This window comes from Empidonax traillii, unplaced genomic scaffold, assembly GCF_003031625.1.
Source record: "Empidonax traillii isolate 1590-97213 ecotype Southwest subspecies unplaced genomic scaffold, ASM303162v1 scaffold14:size4059594, whole genome shotgun sequence".
Taxonomy (NCBI): domain Eukaryota; kingdom Metazoa; phylum Chordata; class Aves; order Passeriformes; family Tyrannidae; genus Empidonax; species Empidonax traillii.
Window position 1 is genome coordinate 3,575,072 of NW_020955207.1, and position 17,038 is coordinate 3,592,109.

At 40.8% G+C, this 17,038-nt stretch overlaps 2 protein-coding genes across 8 annotated transcripts in view; one reads left to right on the forward strand and one right to left on the reverse strand.

The window, feature by feature from the left end:
- BBS9 (Bardet-Biedl syndrome 9) overlaps positions 1–8,071 on the reverse strand; it is a 276,739-nt gene extending 268,668 nt beyond the window's left edge. For all 3 annotated transcript variants that reach the window (XM_027892202.1, XM_027892208.1, XM_027892195.1), the window contains exons 1-4: positions 7,812–8,071; positions 6,667–6,787; positions 1,552–1,702; positions 290–354 (exon numbers count right to left, since the gene is read on the reverse strand). In XM_027892202.1, the coding sequence (XP_027748003.1) occupies positions 290–354; positions 1,552–1,702; positions 6,667–6,778 (328 nt within the window). In that variant the 5' untranslated portion in view covers positions 6,779–6,787; positions 7,812–8,071. The remainder of the gene's footprint in view (positions 1–289; positions 355–1,551; positions 1,703–6,666; positions 6,788–7,811) is intronic.
- Positions 8,072–8,342: 271 nt separating this feature from the next.
- The window catches only part of NT5C3A (5'-nucleotidase, cytosolic IIIA), a 25,918-nt gene continuing 17,222 nt past the window's right edge, over positions 8,343–17,038 (forward strand). Inside the window, exon 1 of one of the 5 annotated variants that reach the window (XM_027892233.1) lies at positions 8,343–8,590. In XM_027892233.1, the coding sequence (XP_027748034.1) occupies positions 8,453–8,590 (138 nt within the window). In that variant the 5' untranslated portion in view covers positions 8,343–8,452. The remainder of the gene's footprint in view (positions 8,591–17,038) is intronic. The other 4 variants (XM_027892224.1, XM_027892249.1, XM_027892239.1 and 1 more) reach the window with 4 other exon arrangements.

A 17,038-nucleotide genomic window follows, 5' to 3' on the forward strand; every position in this document is an offset into this window, starting at 1 on the left:
AAAACTGTAATGAGAAGTAGTTGTTTACAATCACTACCAACCACAGAGCATCACACACATCACAGCATGTCAGGCACTGAGCAGATCAGCAAACCTCTGTTAACCTCTGGGATATATCTTGACCTAATTACTGATGGTTCCTCTTCATATACGAATTTGAGTGAGAGAATATGGCTGCAGTTCTTCAGGGATGATGAGCAAACACTGCATATACCAAGTTTACCATTAACCTAGTCCAGACTTTAGAATACATTTAAAATCACTGGAAAGCTTGGATCTGTAAACTAACCTGAAACAGCATATACACAGAGTTTTCGGCAGTGCAACACAGCCAGATGAAGTCCTTCAGTACCACTGTAAAAAAGGGTAAAAAACCACTGTTTTTAGATAAATTCCAAGTAAAATTTATACAGGATAAAATTCAAGTAATATATTGAAATGGCTTTCCTGTGTGGACCAAATGCAAAGGTTTGGGTGTTAGATGCTAGCATAAAAAGTACCAATCTTCCTAAATTCATGCTGAAGTATTTGGAGTTAATTTCAAAATCAAAATGAATCCTTTTAAGGACATATTTTCAGATTTAAACATCAAGAGTAACCAAGTTTAGATTGAAACTCCTTTCAAACAAGGTGCTGTTAATCCTTCATGGAAGGATGATATGAGGATCACCGCTCCAAACAAGACTTATTCAGCAACCACAGACACTACGTTTTTTAAAATTCACTTTAGTACTAGCTGTGTGAAATATCTGGACACTCATATATTTCTTTCCCCAAACCCAAGCAGTATTTCCAGCAGAGAGAGTAATTCTGCTGTAATTCTAGCAAATGTTTTAGCTCATTTCACAGAGTAAGGCATTGAAATTCGCGCACAGGGTCACTCCATGAGTACTTGAATAAAAGAACAATTTCCAACTGATGTAGGCCTTCCAGCTGTGCCCTTTGGTCTCAGAGAACCAGTCTTTCCCATGTTGACTACGTGGTTTTTCTCTCATTTTTAAAATAAAGTTCATGATGCAACATTAAAAGTTAGTTTCAAAAGTAAAATGAATCCTTTAAGAATGAAATTCTAAAATAAAGTTCTTCTAAGTAGATTCCCTTACAGCCAGATAAATATAAGCTGTTTTCCTTAGAGCCATCTTTTCTTTATCGTTCCTTTACCTGGCCATCTACTTCCACTAAATTCTTTGGAATTGAAGATCTTCTGTCCTTTATCAAAACGAAAACAACTGGCTGATATTACATCTTAAATTATAACAAGTTAGTCAAGTTTTCTTAATATCTTAAAAGATAACATTCAGTAAAAAGTTATTCCTGTTCTACGTGCTCTAAGAAATTGTACAAGTATCTGGCAAATTATCCTCCACATATACCGTAAGTAAAAATTCTCTCATATGAAAATGACGTAAGAAGCAGATCCAATGCATCCTACAGGATTCACAGATTTGATTAATAGTTGTCCATCTGGAAACTGGAAACTTGCCCTCCCAAACAAAGGAAGAAAATCACATCTAAAACTTTAATAAACAACATAGCAAATCATTTACTTACGAAACAAATTTTCCCACTTCCACCTGTAATATTGGTTCTTGCAACTGCACTTCCAAGAGTAAGTCTTCAGGCTGTTCTTCATCTCCAGGTTTCACAGGATGTGGATTAAAGATTCGGAGATATCCCATGTAACTGCCCACAATAACTTTATCTAAAAAACAGACAAACAAAAAAAAAAACCAAAACAAAGGATATTACACAATATAGTAGCACATGTAGAATTCAATTTGTTGCAGAAGTGCTTCAAATAATACCCTAAAAAGATAGTATATTGACATATTTCAACTAGTGCTGATTATGCTCTGTCTTTTAGGTTAAGATAAGCAATCACCTCTTTTGCAGATTCATGAAAATTTGTCAGCAACGGGTTCAATATGACAATTATTGTGGTGGTGGCACTGACCATTGTTACTATTCCATCATTTTGGATTGATGTCCACAATTCTTAAATACTCCCATTCTGGTTTTGAAGAGTACTTCAAACTCTGAGTTTATACATCTTAGATTTGTGCACACACGTATCACACCAGCAGGAAGTGTGGAGTTTTAAACCTGGGATCAACGGCATTTATCCAAATGCAAACTAAAGCCTGATAAATACTACATGAAGTCAATAAAGCTAGGCCTTGAGATCATCTGCTCTTGAGACAGATCCATTATCTCAAAGATGAAGGAAATGGCTACATTAGAGGTTTTTTGGAATTAGTATTTTAAGCAAGTGGTCATTTGGTTGTTAGTTGAATAACAAAAAAACTATTAATGAAAAAAACTCATAAAAGGTGCCTCTCATGATATCAACCAACAACTCAAGTTGGTTGTCAGTACTTACTTTCTCTAGTTACAGGTCATCATATCAATGCAGATCAAACAAAACCAGTAAAACTTGTCTAAAAGCCAGGACGAGCCTTACAAGTACCCCTAAACCATGCTGACCAGGCTCTAAAGTCTTTGCATAGTTCCACAGGATCCCACATTAAAAGCTTTCCTGCTCCAAGTCCTTCATTCAGAAAATACTGACTGCCTTCCCTACTCATCTTTTCCTGAACTCAGTAAAAAGGATTCCATCAGCAGTAAACTAAATCCATCTTAAAATTAAAATAGTATCATCAGTATTTTTAGTATTAGTATTGGTATTATTCATATTAGTATTATATAGTTAATAGTTACTATATAGTATTATATAGTATTAATAGTATTAATTTATTAATACTTAAATTTAAGTGAGGACATTTTTACCTGTTTCAGACATTAAGCAATTGATTAACTTTTGTTCCTGAAATCTGGAAGAAAAACAGCCTAGTCTAACCAACAAGGAGGAAATGTAATGCTGAGAAAGTTAATAAAACAGCAAACTCCTATTCCCACAACACTCTTTTAAGTCCTGCTTTTATATAACTATTTTTTTCCCTCTAGGAAAAGACAATTCTGAACTCCAGCAGAATTTTGGGGGTTTTGACCACGATACCAGGCCCGTGGATGATAGATGGGGTACATCTGTCTCAGAGGGGTAAAAAGATCTCAGCTCAGGAGTTATAGGTCTTGTTTAGAGAGCTTTAAACTGCATTTGAAGGAGGAAAAGGAGAAAGCCAGGATCGCTAGAGATAAGGCTGGTGGTGTCATGCCAGTGTTTAAGGGACAGTATGCTAGTGAGAACCTTCCATCTGCCATCTCAAAGGAGGTAAGGGATGGAGATCTACATGACACCAAAGGCTCAAGGGTTACTAATGTGTTAGAAACCACAGAAATGCTTGAGAACAGTCACAAGAGAATCAGGACTTCACAATAAATGGTGGCAGGATCAATAACCCAATTCTGCACCAGTGCCCGCAGCATGAACAACAAAGAGGAGGAGCTGGAAGCTGCTGTGCAGCTAGAAAATTGTGACATAATTGCCATGACAGAAACATCATGGTAACTCTGTGGGATGACACAAAACTGCAGTGCTGCAATGGATAGCTACAGATGGTTCAGAAGGGATAGGCAAGGAAAGAGAGGTGGTGGAGCAGCCCTGTACGGTAGGGAGTGTTTTGATTGTCTAGAGCTCGGTGGAGGTGATGATAGGGGTGAGAGTTTATGGGTAAGAATCAGGGAAAAGGCCAGCAAGGCTTTTCATAGTGGGAATCTGTTATAAACCACCCAACAAGGATGAGGAGACAGATAAAATATTCTATAATCAGCTGGGAGAAGTCTCACAATCACCGGCCTTTGTTGTCATGGGGGACTTTGACTTAACAGATGTCTGCTGGAAATACAACAGAGCAAAGTGTCCAGAAGATTCCTGGAGTGTGTGGAAGATATCTGCCTGAAACAGGTGGTGATAGAGCCAACTAGGGAAGGTGCCCCACCAGGCTTCTTTGTGAACAGAGGATTTGTAGGTGCTGTGATGGTTGGAGGCCATCTTCAGCACAGCAATTACAAAACTGTATTTTCAATTGTCAGAGAGACAAGGAGGGAGTTCAGCAGAACTGCTACCTTGGACTACCAGAGGACAGACTTTGGCCTTTTTAGGAGAGAGTCCCTTGGAAGCCAGTCCTGAAGAGCAAAGGAGTCCAGAAAGGCTGGACATTCTTCATGGAGGGAATCTTCTAATGTACAGAAGTAGGCTGTCCCTGTGTGCCTAAAGATGAGCTTACTGGGAAGAACACCAGCCTGGCTAAACAGAGACCTTTGGCTGGAACTCAGGGAAAAAAGCAGAGATTATGACATTCAGAAGAAGGGGCAGCCCACTCAGGAGGGCTACAAGGATGTCCTGAGGTTACGCAGGACAAAAATCAAAAAGGCCAAAGCCCAACTAGAATTTAATCTGGCTACTGTCATAAAAGACAACAAAAATGCTTCTATAAATACACTAACAACAAAAGGAGGGCCAAGAAGAATCTCCATCCTTTATTGTATGCCAGGAGTAACACAGTGACAAAGGGTTAATGCACTTAGTGCCACCTTTGTCTCAGTCTTTAATAGAACCAGAACAGCTGTTCTCTGGTTATGCAGCACCCTGAGCTGGAAGACAGGGACAGAGAGCAGAATGAGGCCCCCATAATCCAAGGGTAAATGGTCAGCATTCTGTTACACCAGTTAGACACACCCAGGTCTATGGAACCAGATGGGATCCACCTAGGGTACTGAAGGAGTTGGTGGAAGTGCTCACTGAGCCACCTTCCATCATTTATCAGCAGCCCCAGCTAAATTGCAGAGGTCACAGCTGTCTGTAAATTACCAAATGTGACACCCATCTACAAGAAGGGTCAGAAGGAAGACCCAGGGAACTACCAGCCTGTCAGCCTGACCTTGGTACCAGGAAAGGTCGCGGAGCAGATCATCTTGAGTGCCTTCACACCGCACATACAGGACAACCAGGGGATCAGGCCCAGCCAACATGGGTTTATGAAAGGCAGTTTCTGTTTGACCTGCCTGATCTCCTTCTATGGCAAGGCAACCAGGTTAGTGGATGAGGGTGGATGTTGTTTAGCTAGACTTTAGTAAAGCCTTTTTGACACCTTTTCCTACAGCATTCTCCTGGAGAAACTGGCTGATCGTGGCTTGGACTGGTACACTGTTCACTGGGTAAAAAAGTGGCTGGATGGCTGAACCTAGAGGTTGGTGGTGAATGGAGTTAAATCCAGATGGTGGCCGGTCACAAGTGCTGCTCCCCAGGGCTCAGTACTGGGGCCAGTCCTGTTTAATATCTTTATCAATGATCTGGACAAGCGGACCAAGCGCACCCTCAATAAGCTCACAGATAACTTGAAGCTGGGCGGCAGTGTTGATCTGCTGGAGAGTAGCAAGGCATTACAGTGGGATCTGGACAGGCTGAATCAACAGGTCAAGGCCCTGTTGTGTGAGGTTCAACACGGCAAAGTGTCAGGTCCTGCAGTTGGGTCACAACAACCCCACGCGGTGCTACAGGCTGGGGACAGAGTGGCTGGAAAACATCCCAGTGGAAAAGGTCCTGGAGATGTTAGTTGACAGCCAGCTGAACATGAGCCAACATTGTGCCCAGGTGGCCAAGAAGGCCAAGGGCATCCTGGCTTGCATCAGAAATAGCATGGGGAGAAGGATCAGGCCAGTCATTGTGCCTCTGTACTCAGCACTGCTGAGGCTGCATCTTGAATACTGTGTTCAGTTTTGGGCCCCTCACCACAAGAAAGACATTGAGGGTGCTGGAGTATGTCCAGAGGAAGGCAACAGAGCTGGTGAGGGGTCTGGAGGTATAACTTAGATTGGATATTAGGAAAAATTCCTTCACCAAAAGCATTGGAAGAGACTGACAAGGGAAGTGGTTGAGTCACCATCCCTGGAGGTATTTAAAGACGTGCAGATGTGGTGTTTAAGGAAATGGTTTAATAGTGAACATAGAGTGCTAACTGTTGGACTTGATGTTAAACATCTTCTGCAACCTAAATGACTCTATGAGTTTCCACTGAAAAAGGCTGTACACCAAATAACTAACAGCTCAACTTTATTAAAATTCTCCTGAAAAAGGAAAATCTAAAATTAAAATAATTAAAATAATTTTAGAAGAGCATGGTAGTAGTGAAATCAAACTCAAGTAAGCTCTACTGAGCAGAAACAGAGCTCCAAGGTGAACACGAGTGTATTTATTAATTTAAAAACCAGACACACAAAAAACTTTCCCTGACAGCAAAGACCATTTCACATTATTAATGACTACATAGAAAAGCAGGCTTTACTCAAGCAGAGTCACTTACTGCAATTGACCCTTATTTTCCAGACCAAAAGGGTTATTTATTTGTTTTTCTAAATTCTTAGCTTACTAGCTCTTACCTTCCTTTTTTTTTTCCCTTAGGTTTTTACAACAGCTTGCAACATGTGTGCTTCCATGACTAACTGAAAATGCTTTATTTCAAAGATATCTACCACTGAGGGAATAAGACATGAGAGAAATTACTAGTGAATACAAGCAAGGATTAACATGTTTAGAAACATACAAAGACAGAGAGCACTGAATTTGTCTTCTTAAGCCTACAAGGACACATTAAAGATAGCAGACTTGAAACTAACTAGCCAACTAGCCATGGCTAACAAGCTTTCAGGTCAAAGCAATCTTGCAGCAGAGCGGCTTACAAGCCAGCAACCACACAATTCTGAATTTACCTTGTCCACTGCCACTATTATCAACATCAGCAACACACAGACAGCCTTGGTCAAATTCTTCCTTCTCTCCAAGTACAGTGGACCACCAGTCTCTAGCTTTAAACAAGGACATTCTTCTTTACTGAAAAGGAAACAAACCATTGTCAAAGTGTATACTAATATACACACAACTGTTTACACAAACAACTTCTCCTTTGTTAGCAACAGCTTTTATCAAATGTATTACACCTCTTAGCTTCCCATTGCACTAGCGTGAGCTGAATAAACGTTAACTCCAATGTAGTTCAAGAAACAACCCTAGGAACCTTCTTGTCATTAGTTAAATTAGTTGTGATAGAATCTGCTAATTATATGAAGAAAATGCAACAAAATGACAGCTTTTTTTAAAAACGTGAAAACCTTTCTGTTACAACCATTAAGTAATAAGAAGTTTTCGAAGTCACAGAATGAGGTTGTCTTACCAGGCAGTGTTAGAAAAAAAAATATTCTGAGACAAATCTCCTGAAAGAGAACTTACTTACAGAAAAGTAAACGAAGGCACAAACAGACATCATCAAAACCTCCATCAAGTAATCGCCTTGAAGATGCTCCAGTGACACGACTAAAGAACTCGGTCACACAGGGCACAAATCAGCTTTTCTGCTCCCTACCTGCTGTTATTTTAAGCATGGGGGAGGGAGGGAGCGAGGAGACTAATCCTTTTTCAGGCGGCTTGACAATAACGTTATGCTAGTTCAAAACTCACAGCCCACGCCCATGAACCTGGACACAGCCGATCCCACAGCCCGCAGAGGAGCCGAGGGGCAGCCAGCCAGCAGCAGCTCCAGCGGCAAGAAGGATAAAAAGACGGGATTCGGAGCAAACGCAGCCTTGCAAGCCCGCGCCTTTCCTCTTTAAAGGATACCCCGTCCCGCAAATTAAAGCATTTCTTTATTCCCCCGGGCGGCTGCCGTCGCTATGCCCGCTAGGCAACCTGCTGCCGCCGAGCGCGGGCTGGCACAGCACAGCCCTCGCCACACGCCCCTTCTTCCCTCCCTCACGGAGCCCCTGTGCGGCACCCACGGCACCGCCACGAGCCCCGGACACACACCCCCACACATCCCCGTGGAGCGGGACAAGGGAGGCAGAGCCCGGCGGGGGCTTACTTGGGCGGGACGCGACAGCTCCCTGGCACGGCGCAGTCCGAGCCGCCCCCGGGGCGGCAGCCCCGCTTCCTCACAGGTGCCCCTCGCCCAGGCGCGGCCCGAGGAGAAGCCCAGAGCGACAGAGCGGCAGCGCTACAGCCGAATTTCCACCGCCGCCGCCATCTCCAGCATCCTGCCCTCCCCACGGCCGGTGCCAGCCGCGCCCCGCCCCGCGCCCCGCCCAGGAGGGACTCTGGGAAGTGTAGTTTGGGAAGCGGCGCCACGGGCCGTTGGGCTCTATCATTTATCCCTCTGAGGAGGGGTGCAGAGGGAGGAAGAGTGGCATTCCTTTGGGGTTTCCTGGGGGAGGAGAAAGAAAAAACAGCTAACCTCCGGGCAGCTTGTGCTTTTTCTTCTTCAGAGCCCCTGACAGGAACCTCTCGCCCTCGAGGCGGCCCAGCTCCAGCCGCCTCTTCGCCTCTCTCCGCCCCTCCCTCCCCCGTTTCCCTGTGGCGTGGTACGGCCGGCGCGGGGCCGGGAGCGGCGCGCGCCACCGTTGCCGAGCCGGCGGTGTGTGGGGGCGCGCCGGGATCTCGCTCCTGCGTCCACGGACGGGGCGGACGCGCTTCCCCGCCGCGGGGAACCACTCGGGAACCACCGCCATGGACAGGACCGCCGTGGCCAAGATGGGGGCGATGGCGAGCGCCAGCGTGTGCGCGCTGGTGGGCGGGGTGGTGCTGGCGCAGTACATCTTCACCATGAAGAAGAAGACGGGTAAGAAGACCAAGATCATCGAGATGGTACGTGGTAAGAGGCCGGGAGCCCCTCGGCCGCACGCCCTTCTCCTTCTCCTTGCCCTGCGGCCGGCGGCTCCCTACGGCCGCTCCCGCGGGGGCAGGCGGATATCCTGAAGGGATATCTGAAGGGGCAGAGGGGGGATCTGGAGCCCAGTTTGGGATTTCTGTGAGGACAGAGAACGGAGGCAGGAGCACCTGCGGTTCCACCACAGCGTGACCCACTAGCATGGAAGGTGCTCCGTCCCGGCCTGTCCTGTCCTGTCCGGCCCATATGTACCTGTAGGTTTCGGTGGTGGTTTAAAAACCTGCTTGTAACTTGCTTAAAGGAGAAATGGGACGTGCACACGCACGTGTCCAACCATCTGTTGAAACTGGGAAGAAGCACTGCCTGCTCACGGTTACTATAAAAGGAAGATGGAGCTCGCTCGCTCTCTACTGCCCTGGTTAAAGAACCCTTGTTATTTAGGGTACTGTTTAAATATCTGCTGAATATCTAAAACTGGATGGTAAACGGCCTTAGTTTGGACGACATGCTAATTATGCGGCAGTCCTTCAAAATTAGTGATTTGTACACCACTGTACTGAAGAGCTGAACTGAAATCATCAAATCACTTGGTGTTGGCCAATGTATATTTTGTGCTCTACCCTGCAAAACTTTACTGAAAGCTCAGATTTTTTTTTTTAATTTTTTTTTTTAATTACACATGGAAACGGGTTTTGCTAAGAGCTAGGATTGTGTATGTAAATTGTGAGCTGCCTGACTACTGGCTTGGCCACACGTTGCCACACTTGCCAGTGGAATTCATACAGCGCAGTTGGTGATAACGTGGGTCCAAGGAAGAATTCCATTGTGAGTTTTTGCTAATTATAGAGTCATCATTCTTACTGTTGGAAAAAAAACTTTGTTTCTAGTCATCAGAAATGTCATTCAACAGTTTGGAGGCAGGTGCATTACTTTTTAGCTTCTCTGAGCCCATTTACAACAGCTAGTATTGCAATGCTAAAACTTTTTAGTTATGTGAACAATAAAATAGCAATATCTAAAAGCCTGATCATATGAACAGTCAAAAAGGCAAACCCGGTAGTTTCACAAACTCCTATTCACAATACCCGATTTGAGCTGTAGTTCAGAAAGTGCCTAATAATTGCTGAAGACGTACTTATATTAACTCTCTGTACAGAGTTTAAGTGGTGTTTTGGCTGGGAAGACCTAAACTTTTATCTTTGTTCCAAAGATTTTGCTTTTGATAGGGGAAAAAATGTTAGGCCAATGCTAAATTACCTACCTACTTAAACTCAAAATTACCTTGATATGTAACCTTTATCAAAATCAGTAGGGAGCAGGCCAATGTACAGTTTAGTTATGTGAATTCCTGCCAATGAAATATTATTTCATTATAATTAATTACAGCAGTATTTTTTTACTTTTTTCTTAGTAAAATAAAATCGGATTAATATAGATGTAAGTTAAAAATTACTTGTAACTGTCTTTAAATGCTAAAAAGACAGTGACTTTTACAAATCAAATCTGTAAGACAACAAAGTATTAGGGATTATGATGCCGAGTGTTTGATATGAAGAAAAGTGGAAAGGATTCTCAATCATTGTGGAAGAGAGTAACAATGTTTCCTTGCTTAAGAATAAAACTCAAGAAACTCTTAAATGTCTAGCTCACACTTCAGTAGATGATTTTCTTAGCGCAGTAATTAGCCTGTCACACAAATTTAAGCTTAATGAAAACACCTTAAAATTACTGCATCTTATTTGAAAGAAAAGGTTTAAGTTTGAAATTAAAGTGTTAATATTGTGTCTTCATCAAACCATGTTTGCAAACAGGGAGTTTCCCTTATGCCCTCTTGAATGTAGACAGAGTTACTTCAGCCCCACTTCTGAAGTAACAGAGGCATTAATAGTGAATATATAGCCAGTCACGTGAAGTTCCACTCGGTGTGTTAAGAAACAACCATCTCTCAAAGCCTTCTGTATTACTTTGCACAGCCAAATTGCCAGTTCTGTGAAATTGTCCTAAGCGTTCCCATAGTCAGGTGAAGGCAAAAGTTAGCTGCAAGGTTGCTAACTTTAATTTAAAGGGGTGGTTAATAATTAATTAGATTCTGAAAGTAACTTTTTAGATAATGTTTCATGTCTACTTTAAAAAGAGATTAAACCATGCAGTAACATTCAATCTTTGGGATTTTTCAGGTCCCAGACAAGCTTTCAGTGAAGTTGTGGATTCTGGTATAGCAAATAGTTGTACTAACAATAGACTTCAGCTTCTTGATTACTTTTTACAAAAGAGTTTGATCAGTTAAGCACAAAACAGGTGCTTGCAAACTAGAGTGAAAAATGTTGCTTGAAACTTTCAAAAACACTCACCTATAAGGAAAACAGAATAGCAGAATACGTTTAACTGAGGCTTCCTCTCCCAGGTTTCTTTTCTGGAAAACTGGGCAAGAGTTCGGTTACATTTGTCTGTTTCTCCATTCTCTCCCTGAAGTGAAGGGATGTAATTATACGAAAAAGAGACTTTGTATCAAGTTTCAGCAACAACAAATTAAATCAACTTTAAAAAAAAACAATTTCTGAGTTTACAGGAAACGTCTCAATCACCCATTCTTAAATGTCTCTGAACAGTTTTCATTTCATTGTGTTAGGGGAGAAAAAGAAATGCATGGATTTTTGCATCATTAAAGTTTACCTGGAGAGAAATAAGTAAATGAATAAGAAGGGAGGTCACTGCTATTTATCTGCTTCCCTAAGAAATAAAGGAACAAATTCTGTGAGTAAGACTGTTACAGGGTTTATGTGGCATTTTTGGTTTTTTTGTTATTATTACTTTCTGTTACTCTCCAGTCTCTGGTGAGACCAGGTTCTTGTTTCATAGGGCATAAGAGCATTTGTGCCACAGATGAAGGATACAGACCCTTACAACTGGCAGCAATCACACACCCACTTCTTTATTCTTGTCTTGTTGCTTGTAACTAGTTGTTATAGTAACTGCGACGTTACTCCAGCAGATTGACTCCAAATGGAGAATAAAGTAGAGGAGCATGTAGTGTGTAGCATACGTATTCAAGAATCTAAATGGTTAGTATTTGAAACTCCTTCATATGTACTTTTGCCTATACAAAGATGAAGAGTTTGAGCCTGAGTAAACTGGAATCAATAAAAGGGGAACGGAAGGAAAATGGACTCTCTCTAAAGATACCACCGCAGGACATGGTCACTGTCTGAGTAGTGCAGTGATAATATTTAAAATGTGACCTTGAGAGCTATGCAGTGATGTGACCCACATGAGAATAATGCTGTTCAAAAAGAATAGTGCTGTGACATGAACCTAAGTAGTGAAAAGTGAAAGAACTGCTGAGACATAATACTGCCCTTACCTATTAACCTGTGACTGAGAGCCCTTATATGATAGTGACTAGCATATTAGAATAATTTTTAGAAGATTGTTAACATTTTTAAACCAAGTTAAATCTGATATGACTGCTGGAGATGCTATATAAATATTTCCATAAAACTTGGTTTTTGTTTAGACTGTATTCCTCAGTTGAAAAATCACATTGATAGTGATAGACACCAAATACTAAAACAAGGTTGTGTTGCCCACAGGTAGTTTGCTGAGATAATCATAATATATGTCACTTAGATAATGTATAATATAAGCGTGCCTAGTATAAACCACCATGCATAATATGAGACACCTAGAACGTGGCTTGTAGAACAAGTTTACATGGGGCAGGAAAATCCTTAAGCACAATACATGTTGATACAACCTATCTACTAGTAATAACTTTTTATTCTCACTGTAAAATAATTCAGTTGGAAATTTAAAAAATTGGGGTCCTTGGAGAATAAAAATTGATTCAATGCCAGTATTTTCTGGTCTTACTGTTAAGAATAAAAAAGTTGTCTATTACACAGATTATATACATACTAATATTTTACTTAATTTAATATAATAATCTGATCCTACAATTCAACTTTCTGTTTCAGAAATAGGTTTTAATTTTCTGAAATTGTTGCTGCCTTGGGTTTTTTTATTTAATTCGGCAGATCTTGAAACATACATTCTTACAAGGAATGGATATGGGAAGATCAATTAAATCTGTAATTCTGCATTAGTTTCTTTAGGACTCATTTATCCTACTTACAACAGTTCTCAAAAACATGACAATATATATCTGAAAACTGAGCTCCAAGTAATAAGTATAAGCCATGTCAGGCTATAATATGTATTTTAAGTATAGGCTCAGAAGAGCTTGTTTGCTGCTCTTTTTTATCTTTTGTAGAAAGTCTTTCTCCAAAACAGAAAAGCAATCTTTCAATGAATCACTCTGCTCTGGAATATATTTGCCTTCTAATAAATGCTCAGTATGTGTTAAGTCCTATTTTTAAGTGGTTTTTCTCCTCCTTCTGGTAACTTGTGGTTGTTGGTTGAGCTATAATGGCATCTGTTGAATTAAACTTTTTACAGCTTAAGATCAATAGCAAATACAGCAAATATTGAACATGTTACCTTTAACTATCAAGCAATATAAGCAGTAATAAGTTTCTTTTAGTTGTCTGAACACACATATCATTGCAAATCTGTTCATATTATGAATTAAAGTTGCATAGCATTCCAATCATACTATTCAGTCTTGAGTTAACAGAAACCATCAGCTTTTATAAAATATATCTGAATTGATTGATATTCGTATTGAAGAGACACAGAGCATGGATTCATGCATTTATAGGCAGGAGAATACTAGCTGTAAATTCAGTAGCAATGAAGCTTTAAATGTGAAAACATCACAGTTTGTGTAAGTCTGGAATGTTGAAAATGCCTGAACTTTTGAAGATATTTCCTTAAAAAAAAAAAAAGCTTCCATTTGCCTATTTTCACTAGCATGAGTTACATAATGCAAAATACATATTCTCTTCCATGCTGGCTAGTTCCAATTTACGTTACTAGCCTTCAAGCCATCAGCCACACTTCTTCCCTCCCTGTGTGCGTACAAGTCTATTTTGTGCAAGTACAGTGCAGTATACTCCTCAGCTACTGCAAAGAGTAATTCTTGAAGAGAGACTAAGGGAAAATATTGGAAAATAAGCAGATTGTTAGTATTTATTGCTGTATTTTGGTGCGTTTGTCAGACGGTAATTAGTTTTCAAGATTTTAATTTTCGCTGGTTGAGCTGCATCAGACAGCGCCGAGCAGCAGGTGGCGCTGGTGCGAACCGGGCCTCGGCTTTCCCGGCGCGTCTCTGAGGTGGATGAGGGACACTGCCCTTTAAGGAATCCTGCCTGCCCCTGGCATTTCTTGGCCACTGCCTGACTCCAGGTCCGACACGAACAACTGAACTGCTCCCTGCATGCAGAGGGCCCAGAGTAGCAGCGCTGTCTCTGCTGCCTGCCTGTCAGATGCTCAGCGCTGAGATTTGGCAGATCCCATCACATGCAAAGTGCAACCGAGAGGCAGGAATAGCTCACAACTCTTCCTCCCGGCCTGCTTTCCTAACCACTGTGCAGAGATATAAGGCCAGATAAGACTGGGCAAGATAGTTGTGTAAGTATACTGTTGTGGAAGGTGTGGAAAATAAAAGTTATCGCTTCCTCTGGCCTTCTTGAAGTCACAATACTGTGCAGCAGTTGATCTGCAGTGCCTGTTTCTTCCTGGAGCAGAGATCTTCATATAGCAGTTATGTTGACCAGTTGCTGGATGTCACTCACGTTCTCCTATCCAAAAGTCTTCAATCACCAGTGGTCAGCTGCTGTAAAACATCAGAGAACCTATGATGATTGCAGTAGGCAAATTTTTGAGTCCCATGTTTATCATTTAGCAGCCTGACTGGCACTGTGCCATTAAGTTGGAATCCATGGCTGTTTTGTTAGTCACCTCTGTCTTAGGTTGTTTGTGTGGAGTTTCTGACTGTTCAGGAAAAAAATCAGTGCTTATTAGAAGTCCACTGGATTTTTTTTAATTTGGCTAACCCTAATATCAATAGAGTGCTTTGTTTGAATGTTAAAAAAAGAGACATTTTTTCAGTGTAAGTGGACATATATTTAAGATCACAGCACACAGGTCAAAGAAGACGCTGTTTTTAAATACTAGAAGTAAATATATTATTTTCATTCACTAATGCTACAAAAGAATACAGAACTGCACTGACTTGTGTCTCAGACAATAATTACGAAAATAATTTTTAATAACATTTCTATAAATTATGGAAATAATACCTATTGCTAGATGGAAATGTGACTTCTACTTTCTATATATCAACCTTTTAAAAAACTATTAATTTATTTAATTTGTAATTTTATTTTAATTTTAAAGGGCTAGGGCAAAGCCCCAACTTGGACACTGAAGATTCATTAAGTGTACGAATATAGACTTTCAGACTTCTTGAGCCACCAAGATTACTGTTCAAATGTACTTGTTCTTACCTATTTCCACTTGTTAGCTGTAGCTTCCTTCCTGCACCCTTATATAAAGATCTGTTTGTCTGCTTTGCAAATTGGATCACTGAAATAATCCAAGTTTATTAGCGGTTTAATTTTTTTTACCTAAGAGTTTGCTTTGCTCCACCTTAATGCTGACAAAATACCTCTGAAATGTACCATTAACCCTGTTCCTTTACAGCTTTTCCCTCTTTGTTGGAAACTTACTAGTTATCAGACTAAAAATGTAGTTTTTACATTCAGCAGTTATTAATGAAACTATTGTCGACTGCATTTGCCTTTGCGACATGGATCACTCATAGGTCAGCCTCGGTTTGGTCTGCATGTTACCATGGAAAAATTGCACGGGAAACTGAAAGGTAGAAATTAGCACGAGGCAGTAGGATATTAACACATTAGCAGTAATAGAGTGCAAAGTATAGTAGTGGTAGTATTACTGCAGGTTGGGTTTTGCACACATCATGTATCACTTCTAGAAGGCAAGTACACAGAGCTGCAAGAAATAAGCAGCGTCCAGTTGCATCTTTGAATGGATCCAGCTGTGAGAAACACCCAAAACACAAGGAGGTATGGAGGCGACACAATACCCCCTCCATGCCTCAAGTCGTCATGCTACCTGTTGCCTTTAAAAGAAGTGTGGGGTAGCTGTATTTCATCTTTAGACTTAACAGATTGTTTTTTTCAAGAACTTTAAAGAAGGGTCTGTACTCAAAGAGAACCGAACAGTTAAAAACTTCATTAATCTCAATGTGTAACTTAATTGAAATATTATATTAGCATTACAATCTTCCATCAGAATTGTAGTGTCTGGTAATGCATTGTAGATTAAACTTTGTCCTGCTGACTTTGCTTTCAAACTGAGTCCCACAACTCCACTATTCAAGGGTCAGAGTTTATTTGATCTAGATACAGCATTCTTTGGCTTAGTGAAAAGAAATCTAAGCATATGTGAGTTTTTTCTTAGAAGCAGATAAGAGAAGAAGAGAATCAGCAGCAACTGCTTCAGTCCAAGCCTTGGGTTTAATGCAAATTCCATTCTAGATAGTTTTATGGGAAACTTCCAGGGAAACAAGCATTTGTTCTTTCAATGTATGTGTGTATAGATATATAAGGGTATTTAGTTATAAAAAGTATACCTGCAAATGTACAATTTGGGGAGAAAAATAGTATAGCTCATCAAAATTACATTATTATGCAAGGTGAGCTTTTGTACACCTGATAGCTAATTAAGAATTTATAAACACACCACAGTATATTTACATACTGCCAGTTCTTAGAATTCTACACTTTTTACGTAAGTATTTTGAGGAAGGATTAGCTGTACCAGCAGCCTCACCTGTAAGCATTATTTAAGTAAGTGTTAGATTCTGTATAACATGAGAGAGAAGTGGATCTTTCAAACAGCCAGACTCCAGCACACTCCACAGCAGTGTCATAGGAAAATGAGACTACCATTCCAATTAAAAAATGTTTATTTGTCAAAATGAATTTTCTGTATCTGTGCTCTCAGAAGAACTGGTAAGAAGAAGGAAAGATGGGGTAAAAAAATAAGATACTTGCAATTAAACACTATCAGGAAAAGCAGATGATTTTCCCTGTCATCACATGTTACAAACTTAGGGAGAATTGACTTGCCTTCCATGAAAGGTCTTGCCTGATACAGATAGAATCATCTGTCTTGCAGTGGTCTATAGCAGAGACCCAGAGAAAGCATAAGAATGTGCCAAGTTGTCATGAATTTTTTTCCCAGGATGATTTCCCAGCCTCCAGCAGCTTGCATTTCAGAGACAGTGTCTGTAATTTAAGATGAGCTTTTTTTCATGTTGTTATCCCATACCTTTTTATGGTTGTGTCAGTTCACAGTATTGCCAAAAAGGAGTTCCACATCTTACTGCTTTACCTAGTTGTGACTTGCAGCTGACTCCTTTAATTTTTGTATCTACCTCCTCTTAATTTTAGCTGATGACCTCTAACTCTTACACTAAAAGAGACAGTGAACAGTCT